Genomic DNA, 13,484 nt, shown 5'->3' with positions numbered 1-13,484 from the left:
CTACAGGGTTGCACTTTACCTGTGGTCATTGTGCAAGACAAATGTTTAGTATAAGAAATACAAAAGTACAAAATCTTAGTACGGTATTATTGTTTCTGTCATTAAATGAAATAAACTCAATGTCTGCATCTTATATACATATACGGTCAATGGAATGTAAATACAGCTGTCCTTCCCTAAATTGCGTTTCAAACATGGTAGCTTCACTACATTTAGTATTTTTTTGTACTATTTTGATGCATATTGTACACAATTAAGGGTTAAATGAAGTTTTGTTTATGTAATATGTGTAAAACAGTGCAGTATTTGTCTTTTTTTATATCATTATGTTGTGGTGATCGATAAAGATATCCATAATGCAGAATTTTTTGATGGACTTCATCTCCGCCCCCTGCCTCATCAATAACACAACTTTACATTGGTGAGACTTTGATGTGAGCGATACCAAAAGACAACAGCAGGATGTAGCATTGGAGTCAGCGCAGCACATCTGCCTAATAAGACTGCTTTTAACTATCAGCTATTAACAGCTGTCTGGCAAAAGTGGAGACAATTCCCTTAATGCATTTCGTCTATGACATCAATAACACAGCTTTGGCTAGGGCAATGTGGAATGACAACAGAGGACACACAATGCTAACAACACGGAACGCTAACAACAAAGCTAATGAGCGTAGCTGCGACTGTTCAGTTCAGTTTCAGTTTATTTCGAACATGCATACGTCGACCAAGTTTTTGTAGAACAACTTACACCGTGGTTCCAGCACATGGAATCCCAGTTCTTACTGAGAAGAATTACCCAGGATGTGACAAACTATTTTTTACGTCATGATCGTGGTTTAGTGGCCATAGCAATGACGCTCGGACAATCCTCTGAGCTACTGGTGAATGCTGTAATCTACAGTAGATCACACTCAACTGAAGCGAGTGTAAAGGTGACTAGAGGGCTTAATAATAAACACAGCTGTCACACACAAAAATGCTGGGTTGTTTTGATAACCCAATTTATGAGTTGCGAGCGTTGGGTTAAATTTTCGAGTTATTTTTATGAAGAGCAATCCCTTTTTTTGGGTTATATGGATATTGCTTTAACTCAATTTCTGGGATTTCAAAACTATGAACCATTTTTGGGTTGTTTTTCAATGAGTAACACATTTTTGGGTAAAAGGCTTTCTTTATTAAAACGGTACTTTTTTCTTGAAGGGAATTTTGTTAAGGATTTATCTCATTAACATTATTTACAATCACACATCTCATGTACATGAAAATATTTGAGCATGCTGTATAGAACTCCTATTACCATACACGGCAATTCTTGTAAAAAAAAAATGTCACTCATATCTTGCTTTTGAGTATATTTTAATGGAATAAGAACACTTTTGATCAGTAGTTGGGAAGGAGTAGGACAAACTAGCATTAAAATGTATAATTTTTAACCTACTATTGGGTCAAGGAGCACTAAATTGCGCAACCCAATAGTTGGGTTTGGAATAACCCAACATTGTAGTGAGTATAACTCAGCTTTTGTTTTAAATAAATTTGACCCAATAGTTGGGTTATGAATCAACCAACATTTAGTTAGCATAACTCAACTTTTGGGTTAAATAATTCAACCCAATAGTTTGGTTGGGAAACCCCCAACATTAAGTTATCATAACTCAACTTTTTGGTCAAATAATTCAACACAAAAGTAACTCAAATAAGGGGTTTGTCCTTTTCTGAACCAGCAGTTGGGTTAAAAGTGGGTTATTTTTTTAACCAAAATGTTGTTTGTGTGCATTTCTACTATGATGATGTCAGCACAGCAAAAAAAACATCACAAACACCAGCCAACAATGCTTCAAATATATGTCTTGCAATGCTAGAAAGCGGTCATCATAACATAAGCAAAACCAGAAGTGTCAGAAACACATTCTAAGTAAAAGGTTTCGCAATAAGAGTCTTCTCCTTAACAACCGGCATAAACATGTATAACTCCTACTAGCTAGCTCCAAACCTATTTGTGGCGGTCTACCACAAAAAAAATTCATGTGTGGGAAACGCAGAATTAAAAAAATGATCTGTTCTGAAATCACAGTGTAACCACACAGAACGACTGCGAGGAATTGACTGTGTCAATTGACCCACTGATCTCTTTTTCCCGTAAAGTTCTGATCTGCTGACTTGATCACCTGATCGGGATTAAGGAGCAGGACCTGAGAATGACCCCGTCTTTGTTTGAGACGCACCCTTTGCACACAGACTAGCCTGTTAGTTTCCAGTGTACTTTGAGTCATCTTTGGAGCTGTGAATGCTGGATTGAGTATTTTGCTTGTTTTGATCACGGTTCAAAGTGAGTGCTGAGCATGAGTAATGTCTGACTGTGTTTTCCCCGCCGCACACAGCGTCACGTGAAATGGCAACATACCTTTGGTCGGCTGTAATGGGCAGTTTTATAGCACTTGGGACTAAACACCCAGCACACACACACACACACACACACACACACACACACACACACAGTCCTCCTTTACACAGGGCTATAGAATGAGGGTTATAGGAGCAAGACATCTAGGTCAGTATGTTCTGCCCCCATGCATACATACTGTACATCCATGCATGCCTGACTTAGACTCGCACATGCGCACAAACACCACACGCCTGCCACATTCTTCACAGACGATTTAGCTGACGCCTTGAACCCAAGGAACCCCAAGCACATTTAAGGAAAAGTATTAGGCAGTCACACGAACAGCGTACGCAAAAACGTTCTTCTTTCTGTACGCCAAATCTCCGACGCTGCGTGTTTCTCCCTGTTCATGAATCTTTCAGCTGAAAGTATTTTTAGAGGCGGCTGTTATGTAAGTGGCACCTGTCATAGGATCTCTACAGGGGTGGGGAGGTGGAGAGAGAGAGAGAGAGAGAGAGAGAGAGAGAGAGAGAGAGAGAGAGAGAGAGAGAGAGAGAGAGAGAGAGAGAGAGAGAGAGAGAGAGAGAGAGAGAGAGAGAGAGAGAGAGAGAGAGAGAGAGAGAGAGAGAGAGAGAGAGAGAGAGAGAACTAGAGAAAGAGAAGGCGAGCGAGAGAGGCGAGGGAGGAAGAGAGGAAAGGCTTCTTGACCACGCTCAGTTTTTTACATTTTTAATCATTTCAAGTTCTTCCCTTATTTCTTGATCATTTTCTTTTTGCAGGCTTTGCTGGCTGCGACAGTCACATTATTATATTGATGTAATAAAACAAATTAAAAAAATGATAGCTGTGACGGTGCAGAGGCATCAGCTTGGGTGTGACCTTGCTTTTTAGGCTTGTGGTGAGGGTTTTCTTCCGAATGACACGTCGCCACATGAAACCCTTGAGGAGTTTTATGTGGCGACGTGGCAGGTCTTCCTCTCCCTGCCGCTCAGCCCGCACGCTCCAGAACATGTACACAATATGTATGTCAACTACTTTTGGGTGTTATGCAAGCGACTCAAGTTCAGAGTCCCGCTAATGACGACCATGAGGCCTGAATGCGAGGTCGAGGCTGTATTGAACTGTTGACCCGCACAAGTTTGAAACTGCATCGTCATTGTAAAATTGAAAAATTTAGTTTTAAACAAGACCTATAATTTTGATCTACAAAACCCAAAACGAGTGAAGTTGGCACAATGTGTAAATTGTAAATAAAAACAGAACACAATGATGTTCAAATCCTTTTCAACCTATAATCAATTGAATAGATTGCAAAGACAAGATACTTAGCGTTCGAACTGGTAAACTTTGTTTTTTTTTACAAATATTAGCTCATTTGGAATTTGATGCCTGCAACATGTTTCAAAAAAGCTGGCACCCATCCATCCATCCTCCTCTGCTTATCTGAGATCGGGTCGCGGGGGCGGCAGCCTAAGCAGAGAAGCCCAGACTTCACTCTCCCCAGCCACTTCGTCCAGCTTTTCCCGGGGGATCCCGAGGCGTTCCCAGGCCAGCCGGTAGACATAGTCTTCCCAACGTGTCCTGGGTCTTCCCCGTGGCCTCCTACCGGTCGGACGTGCCCTAAACACCTCCCTAGGGAGGCGTTTGGGTGGCATCCTGACCAGATGCCCGAACCACCTCATCTGGCTCCTCTCGATGTGGAGGAGCAGCGGCTTTGCTTTGAGCTCCCCCCGGATGACAGAGCTTCTCACCCCATCTCTAAGGGAGAGCCCTGCCACCCGGTGGAGGAAACTCATTTTGGCCGCTTGTACCCGTGATCTTGTCCTTTCGGTCATAACCCAAAGCTCATGACCATAGGTGAGGATGGGAACGTAGATTGACTGGTAAATTGAGAGCTTTGCCTTCCGGCTCAGCTCCTTCTTCACCACAACGGATCGATACAGCGTCCGCATTACTGAAGACGCCGCACCGATCCGCCTGTCGATCTCACGATCCACTCTTCCCTCTCTTGTGAACAAGACTCCGAGGTACTTGAACTCCTCCACTTGGGGCAAGATCTCCTCCCCAACCCGGAGATGGCACTCCACCCTTTTCCGGGCAAGAACCATGGACTCGGACTTGGAGGTGCTGATTCTCATCCCAGTCGCTTCACACTCGGCTGCGCACCGATCCAGTGAGAGCTGAAGATCCTGGCCAGATGAAGCCATCAGGTCCGCATCATCTGCAAAAAGCAGAGACCTAATCCTGCAGCCACCAAACCGGATGGCAAAGCTGGCACAAGTGGCAAAAAAAGACTGAGAAAGTTGAGGAATGTTTATCAAACACTTATTTGGAACATCCCACAGGTGAACAGGCTAATTGGGAACAGGTGGGTACCATGATTGGGTATAAAAGCAGCTTCCATGAAATGCTCAGTCATTCACAAACAAGGATGGGACGAGGGTCACCACTTTGTAAACAAATGCGTGAGCAAATAGTCGAACAGTTTAAGAACAACATATCTCAACGAGCTACTTTGGGCACCTTTGGTCTAGATAATATGTATTGGATAGCAAATCCCACTACCTCCATTGTTGAACTCTATGGTAGTATGTATTTATGAGTTAGAATGCATTAAAAAAAAAACATGTATTCTAGTCTCACATAAGGAATGTGAATGATTGACAAAATTCCATAAAAAGTGCAGTTGCCCTTTAAGGTAACGCTTCAGTTCATTTTGGTTACATTAAGGGAACAAAATGCAAAACTGATTTGCTATACCTTAACAGATTTATTAAATTAAATTTAAATACAAATTTTAAAAAACACAAACTCATCCAGAACTATTGTGCCCTTAGGCAAGACACTTCACCCATCTTGTCTCCACTGCAGCCCACACCGGTGTACAAATGTGAATTAATGCAAATCGGCAGCCACGTTTGCAATACATATACTGTGACACCCCGAGTTGAGACCCTGTGTATTAAACCAGTTGGTATAAATCACCTGACAGGTATGTTGGATTCCCACCTGTCTGCTCTGCTTTGGATGGCAGTCCTGGCAACACTCATTATCGTGATCATCATGCCCCAACCGCTGGGTGTCCGAGCCCTCGTGATCGTCACTATCCTCCGTCTCATCTTCTCAGTTGGCCTGGAGCCCACCCTCTTCCTTCTGGGCGCCTTCAATGTGAGTCGCCTGCCTCCATGAATTGTTTTTCCTCTCAGCTACTTTGATTGTTGTCAAGCAAAGCGGACAGATGAGCTTTTCTATTTCTAATAGTTTACGGCTTATTCAGCCCAGGGGCCACATGATGTATGTTCTCCTTAAGCTTGTGTTCTGTCGTTCCCACATTCCAAAAATGTGTTTCTGTGTGGAGTAGGTGTGAAAGCATTAGCAAGGGCCGCTATGACCTTAAACAATATCAACACGGTCTCATAGTAAATACACAACCTATACAGTCTAAAAATGTAAACAATGTTTTTCCATCTAGAAACGCTTAAACACTACCCCATGTTCTCCTTTGAACTAACACTCATGCCCATTTGGCAAAGTAGTCTGCCTGCGGTGTTGCCTATGGTCCTTGCTTGCAGTGCTTGGCGGTGTTATGAGGTGTGAAGTGCGTCACTGGACCCTAGAGAGTGTGACACCGCCCCCTTCGCTCACTATAGTTTTTCCAGATATTTTCTTTATTAACTGACACACACACAAACTTTAAAAACGCACATCTTTATCTCTCTGCTTCCATGACTGTTAGTTAAACCACATAAACTTTAGAAATACAGTGCCGTAATAAAACAATAACTTGTTTTGATTTATGTTAATTTTCGTTTGAAACGATGCAGGACTGCATACTCTTTCATTAACTCTTTACATTGTTGTGCATAAGCAGTAAATATACAGTGGGGACTTGATTGGACAGCTATCATGGCATATTACATAATGTAACTCAAATATCCCAGACCAAAATGCTGTTTGCTGAATAATATACTTACCATCTTAAAGTTCCCAAAAAGTTTCTAAAATACACTTTTAAAGTCTGTTGTCTCACACACAGACGGAGAGAGCAGATCAGATTTGTGAGTTTTAACAATTTTTTAAATTTACATATTTGTTAGAGTTCTCTTGCAAGTGGACCTAGACCAGGGGTTTCAAATGTACGGCCCAGCCCACAAACAGGTTTTATCCGGCCCGTTGGAGGAGTTTGCTAAGTATAAAAATGAGCCAAAATTTTTAAATGAAAGAAACTGTTGTTCTAAATGTGTCCACTAGATGTCGCAATAGCAATTCTTTGTATCTTATAATACATATGTAGAACAAATAAACCACATGATGTTAGTGCACCAGTCAAGGAAAATGAGCAAACTACATAAATAACATCCTGTAATTAGATTTTTATATTATTTTTTTATTTTGATGGATTGAAAATTAACACCAATGAGTTGACCGATGAACATTATCACATAATTTATTCAGAAAGTATAAATAACGACAAATAAAGGTAAAATACTATTATTAATTTTACTAGTACATTTTCAGAATGTGCTAGTTCTATTTTTAAACTAAGAAAACAATCTGAAGTTGTCTTTACTTTTAAGTTATCGTGCCGTGATTTTACCAGTCCGGCCCACTTGGGAGTAGATTTTTCTCCATGTGGCCCCCAATCTAAAATTAGTTTGACACCCCTGACCTAGACCCATCTTTCAAGTGGTGTTAGCTTGTTTGGTGCATACTAGGGATTGGATAATCGTGCACTTCATCAACCAAACTGTACAAGTTATTTTAACCGAACCAAACAGTACAATGTGAACACACTGTTATGTTAGTTTCAAAGTCAATCTGATGACTTAAGTATTAGAACCCGTCCTGTCACCAACATTTTAAATGTCCTAAATACTGTAGGTACTTTTGTAACTCTGTGCTCAAATGTAACACATCAAGCCACGAAGTGATTAATAACAAGCATTTTGATGACAGTCAGATAAAGCTTTCCCCTAAATTCCAAAAGCTTATTTTTGCCCTTAAAAGGTCATTTTAAAGCCATTTACCAACTCAAATGCTTTAATATGGTGTGAAATATTACTATGCAATTCCACTGTTCTAACTATATTTATTGAATTAATACTAATAATAACTAAAAAATAATATAATAATAATAATATTAAACCAGTTAGGAAAATATCGCTATGAGGAGTTTAGTCTTAAAATTGTTATGGCAACCCTATGGAAAAAATGCAAATAAGCCGCTCAATAATTGTCTCTCCTTCAATTATTTTGAATGAGAGTATGTTCTTTTTTTGTCACTGCAGAGTATACATGTGGTACTAATCACAAAAAGTGACTAGATGTATTATTTTTAAACTAAATAAGGACTCGGAGAGCGCAGACCTCAGCCAGGCCCTGTCTCCTAATAGTAAAAGATTATCTTTAAAAATCATGAATCCAGTCCTTAATCCCAATCAGCCCCCCAAAATCAAATCCCTTGTTCCTTATCCCATTTCTGACATTTCTTTAAAGTTTCATTAATATCCACCAATAACTTTTTAAGTTATGTTGCTTTTGTTTGAGAGCGGAATTAAATAAATGGAGTGAACCCTGTTGTCAGTCATGCACTGTCTTAATCTCTGTGGGTGGAGGCGGGACCGTTAGCATACACACACAGAGAAGTTCTGCCTCATAATGTTAACATAAGGTAACAGAGTAGAAATTAGGGCTGTGAACCTTTGGGCACCACACAATTGATTCAATTCGATTCCTGGGTGCAACTATGCGATTCAGAATCGATTCTCCATTCAAAATTTATACTTTTTTTTAAATAACATTGGGTACCAGTTCTATGATTAACTATTAAATTCTCCATGAATTAGATAAACACTTCTAGGGGTTTATCAGCTCTTTAAACAGCTCTTGAATTATGTTGCTAACTAACTAAAATTGACCATATTGCTTCCCTGTTAAAAATTAAAAACAGCCCTTTAAAAAACTCGTACTGTAGCTGTGTGGTCATTTAGTCTTATCACAAAAGATACTGTTTCTATTTTCCAGGTGTGCAATAAAATGATCTTCCTAATAAGTTTTCTGGGAAACCGCGGCACTTTCAGTCGCGGCTACAAAGCCATGGTGATGGACTTTGAGTTCCTCTACCACTTCACCTACCTGCTCATCTGCAGTATGGGGGTGTTTGTCCACGTCTTCTTCTACAGTCTGTTGGTAAGAGAAATGCACGCTTTATATCTATGCATACTGGGATCTTAGATTTACTTTTCAAGATAAGCACTGACTCGCATAACATTTGAAAGATTAAAGACAGACATTTGAGTAGAACCATGTGCGAAAGAGCATGGTTTAGTTGTTATTTTTATCAGTGACAGGCCAAATGTTTCCTTATGTGGTAGACAGTTTAATGGTGTTATTGCTGACTTTGTGTTTTAGGTGACCATTGTCGCAAAAATCCATCCTTCCATCCATTTTGTACCGCTTGTCTCTCTGGGTGCCAGACAGAAAATATCAAAGAACTGAAAACATTCCAAAGACTTGCATTTCATGTATTTTGCCTTTGTAGCTGTTTGACTTGGTGTACCGAGAAGAGACTTTGCTGAACGTCATCAAAAGCGTGACTCGCAACGGCCGCTCCATCGTGCTGACCGCCGTGCTTGCGCTCATCCTGGTCTACTTGTTCTCCATCGTTGGCTATATTTTCTTCAAAGATGACTTCATCCTGGAAGTAGACCGCATCCCCAACGCAACTTTGAGTGAGTGCAGGCTGTTGTCTTCGAACCGTCCACAGAATGGCACCAAGGATGTTTGTTTATTGGCTCCCGATTGTGTCTTCTGTGCAGAAAACGGAGGCAGTATAGTCAGCGAGTTTTTACCTACAAGAATGTGTCAGGCTGGAGTCGATGAAAACTGCACTGCAGCGAGCATGCATGAAGGTAATACTTTCTGCGGCAGTGAGGGTAAGTGTTGGTGGTAGAGGGGTGACGGTCTGCCATCGTCTCGGTTTGGTATTTATCAGTGTGAACTTGGATGATGAATCATTTTTGTCATAGTTTGCGTCAAGTACTTTTTTTCCCCTGAAGAAAAACTAGATGATTAATCCAACCATATCTAATTATATATCGCAGGCAGAAGTTACAAATATAACCAATCACAGCTTTTATTTATAATTATTTATTGTATTTACTTATTTACTTATTTTTTTGATAAATACAAATAATTAAAAAATAAAAAATAAATAAAAACCACAACTTTTTCAGTTGCATGTGGAATGTTATGCTGTGTTCACCTATGTAAATGTGTCCCTCTTGACAATTCCAATATTAAAATGCCGTTCGTTTAAGTTACGTTTGTGACTTAAAATTTTTCATCTGTGCTGTTTAGGATTTCAAGTACAGCGGAAGCTTGATTTACAAACCCAATTGGTTTCTGAGCATGGTTCGTAAACCTCAATGTTCATGTAGTGAAGCAGAGTTCCCCATAAGAATCAATGTAAACGTGAATGATTGGTTCTAGCCTCGACAAAAGTCCCAATTTTAGTAAATAACTGCACACTTTGAAGACACTATAATGTATATAAATGTATATATTATGGTTGTACGGTATACCGGTACTGATTAATTGGAAACGGTACTATAATGCTTTTGAAAAATACCGGTACAGTTTTTTCATCCACATGTTGCTGTGCGGTGGTGACTACAGAGCCGAGGTGCATGATGTTGAGTGTGTCAAAACGCACACAAAAATCACATACAAGCAATAACATCTTGGAGAGGAAGAATAGCAAAAAACGGCAATTCTATTAGTTAATAAAGAGGGTGCGTGAAGTGCAATATGAAGGTATTTGCGCTTGGAAACTAACGATAAAGGTGACGCTATAAACAGGGAGGCACCACGCTGCAAGTTCTGCTTTTAAAGCACGCCTCGCCAAATGTGCCGATTACTATTACCACCTTTGCTTCAAACTTAGATAAACATTTAAATATAGAAGCATTCAGATCTGCACAAGGAATTATAAAGAGTGACAGGTAATAATTTAGTTATTACACCTGTCCTGCTGTTCGGCTCCAGTGCAGACCGTAGTCGAGGAGCACAGGGCAGATGTTCCCTCCAGGGCCGATGTTTTCGTCTTGGGTAACACCCTTCATTTTACCCGGCAATGGGTCTGCTAAGCTCCTCTTTCAGGTCAGAATGACGAGGCCGCAGATTTGTGACAATCGCTTCATTATTAGTTTTGCACGACATAAGCGGACCCGTTCATCACTCTACTGCACAGTGCACATGCTATCTCTCTCTTTCTTTACTTGCCCACTCACCTCAATCAGCCAACACGTTGACATTCTATCAAACACACATACGCTACTCTCATAAGTTAACCAGCAACCCTGCTGTGAACATGTAGATACATAACTTGTAGATACATAATTGTACATACGTAGACTCCCACACAGCTGCTTGCCTTGATGCCAAATATTAGCAAAGTTAAAACCGCCCATATAGCGTCAACTAATGCAAGTTAAATGACTGAATTTTATAACAAATTCCTACAATTTGTGTTTTATTTTTAACAATTTTTGCACATGGCTTATCTGTGTACTTTATCCATAGTTTTGTTTTTCGTATTTACTAATAACTGTATTTTTCTTAAAGCACAGACCAGGAGTGGCAACCATAAATCCTGAATTATTGAATATAATGTCAAAAAAGCTTTTTATTTTATTGTAACCTAATCCTTGATTGTGGCAGTCTATATGTGATATGGAGAATTGTAAATTGTTCTTTGAGTGCAACAAGAAAAGCCTAACACATTTGGTAATGCCTCTTATTTTTTAACCATCTAAAATTTTTCTTTGAGTGCAATAGGAAACATATGTTTATTGTAATGTAAGCTTTTGTATTGTAAGATATATATATATATATATATATATATATATATATATATATATATACATATATATATATATATATATATATATATATATATATATATATGTATATATATATATATACACACACACAGTATATATATATATATATATATATATATATATATATGTATGTGTGGGAAAAAAATCACAAGACTATTTCATCTCTACAGGCCTGTTTCATGAGGGGGGGGTACCCTCAATCGTCAGGAGATTTTAATGGGAGCATTCGCATACCATGGTTTATATAGGGCACAGAGTGGGTGGGTACAGGCTGGCCTAGGGGCGTGGTGATTGGCTCATGTGTTACCTAGGAGGTGTTTCCGTCTATGGCGGCATGTTGTTACAATTTCGCTGCGCTTGTTGAGGGATGACAGGTCTGGACGGTAAATAATAAACAGTTTCTCTTTCAAGCATAGGTTGCATCTTTTATTACCACTATTGTAAGGTGTGCTGGATGCAAGAATTTGCCATGTTATTGAATATTCAACATTATTGTCTTTGAGTTCCCAAAAGTGTTTGCTGAGTTCTGTGGTATTTCGCAGGTTTTTGTTCCTGAAAGAAGCCTTGTGATTGTTCCATCTGGTTTTGAATTCTCCCTCGGTTAATCCTACATATGTGTCGGATGTGTTAATGTCCTTGCGTATTACCTTAGATTGGTAGACAACTGATGTTTGTAAGCACCCCCCGTTGAGAGGGCAATCAGGTTTCTTTCGGCAATTACATCCTTTGTTGGTTTTGGAGTCGCTCTGTCTGAGGGCCGACGGCTCATTTGCAATTGTTTTGTTGTGGTTTGAGATGATTTGTCGTATATTGTTCATGCAGCTGTAGCTCAATTTAATGTTGTTGGGTATAAAAGCAGCTTCCATGAAATGCTCAGTCATTCACAAACAAGGATGGGGCGAGGGTCACCACTTTGTGAACAAATGCGTGAGCAAATAGTCGAACAGTTTAAGAACAACATTTCTCGACCAGCTATTGCAAGGAATTTAAGGATTTCACCATCTACGGCCCGTAATATCATCAAAAGGTTCAGAGAAGCTGGAGAAATCACTGCAACAACACCCAGAAATGCCACCGGCTATGCTGGGCCCGAGCTCATTTAAGATGGACTGATGCAAAGTGGAAAAGTGTTCTGTGGTCTGACGAGTCCACATTTCAAATTGTTTTTGGAAAACTGTGGACGTCGTGTCCTCCAGACCGAAGAGGAAAAGAACCATCCGGACTGTTATCGGGGCAAAGTTCAAAAGCCAGCATCTGTGATGGTATGGGGGTATATTAGTGCCCAAGGCATGGGTAACTTACACATCTGTGAAGGCACCATTAATGCTGAAAGATACATACAGGTTTTGGAGCAACATATGTAGCCATCCAAGCAACGTATTTTTCATGGACGCCCCTGCTTATTTCAGCAAGACGATGCCAAGCCTCATTCTGCATGTGTTACAACAGCATGGCTTCGTAGTAAAAGAGTGCGGGTACTATACTGGCCTGCATGTAGTCCAGACCTGTCTCCCATTGAAAATGTGTGGCGCATTATGAAGCCTAAAATACCACAACGGAGACCCCCGGACTGTTGAACAACTTAAGCTGTACATCAAGCAAGAATGGGAAAGAATTCCACCTGAAAAGCTTCAAAAATTGGTCTCCTCAGTTCCCAAACGTTTACTGAGTGTTGCTAAAAAGAAAGGCCATGTAACACAGTGGTAAAAACGCCCCTGTGCAAACTTTTTTGCAATGTGTTGCTGCCAATAAATTCTAAGTTAATAACTATTTGCAAAAAAAATTATAATTTTCTTAGTTCGAACAATAAATATATTGTCTTTGCAGTCTATTCAATTGAATATAAGTTAAGAAGGATTTGCAAATCATTGTATTCTGTTTTTATTTACGATTTACACAACGTGCCTACTACAGTGGTTTTGGGTTTTGTACTTTTGAAGTCCCGTATTTTTCGAACTATAAGTCGCTCCGGAGTATACGTCGCACCGACCGAAAATGCACAATAAAGAAGGAAAAAACATATATACGTCGCACTGGAGTATAAGTCGCATTTTTGGGAGAAATTTATTTGATAAAATCCAACACCAAGATAGACATTTGAAAGGCAAATTAAAATAAATAAAGAATAGTGAACAACAGGCTGAATAAGTGTACGTTATATGACGCATAAATAACCAACTGAGAATGTGCCT

At 39.8% G+C, this 13,484-nt stretch overlaps 1 protein-coding gene across 11 annotated transcripts in view; it reads left to right on the top strand.

Annotated features, from left to right (window-relative positions):
• The window catches only part of LOC133570882 (inositol 1,4,5-trisphosphate-gated calcium channel ITPR1), a 185,612-nt gene that overhangs the window by 148,246 nt on the left and 23,882 nt on the right, over positions 1–13,484 (top strand). For all 11 annotated transcript variants that reach the window (XR_009810255.1, XM_061923669.1, XM_061923664.1 and 8 more), the window contains 4 exons: positions 5,382–5,557; positions 8,414–8,578; positions 8,931–9,120; positions 9,208–9,300. Coding sequence is in view for 10 of the 11 variants with exons in the window: in XM_061923669.1 (XP_061779653.1) it covers positions 5,382–5,557; positions 8,414–8,578; positions 8,931–9,120; positions 9,208–9,300 (624 nt within the window). In the remaining variant the exon portion in view is untranslated. The remainder of the gene's footprint in view (positions 1–5,381; positions 5,558–8,413; positions 8,579–8,930; positions 9,121–9,207; positions 9,301–13,484) is intronic.

This window comes from Nerophis lumbriciformis, linkage group LG28 (assembly GCF_033978685.3).
Source record: "Nerophis lumbriciformis linkage group LG28, RoL_Nlum_v2.1, whole genome shotgun sequence".
NCBI classification, from domain to species: Eukaryota; Metazoa; Chordata; class Actinopteri; order Syngnathiformes; family Syngnathidae; genus Nerophis; species Nerophis lumbriciformis.
This window is presented reverse-complemented; position numbering and strand designations above follow the sequence as displayed.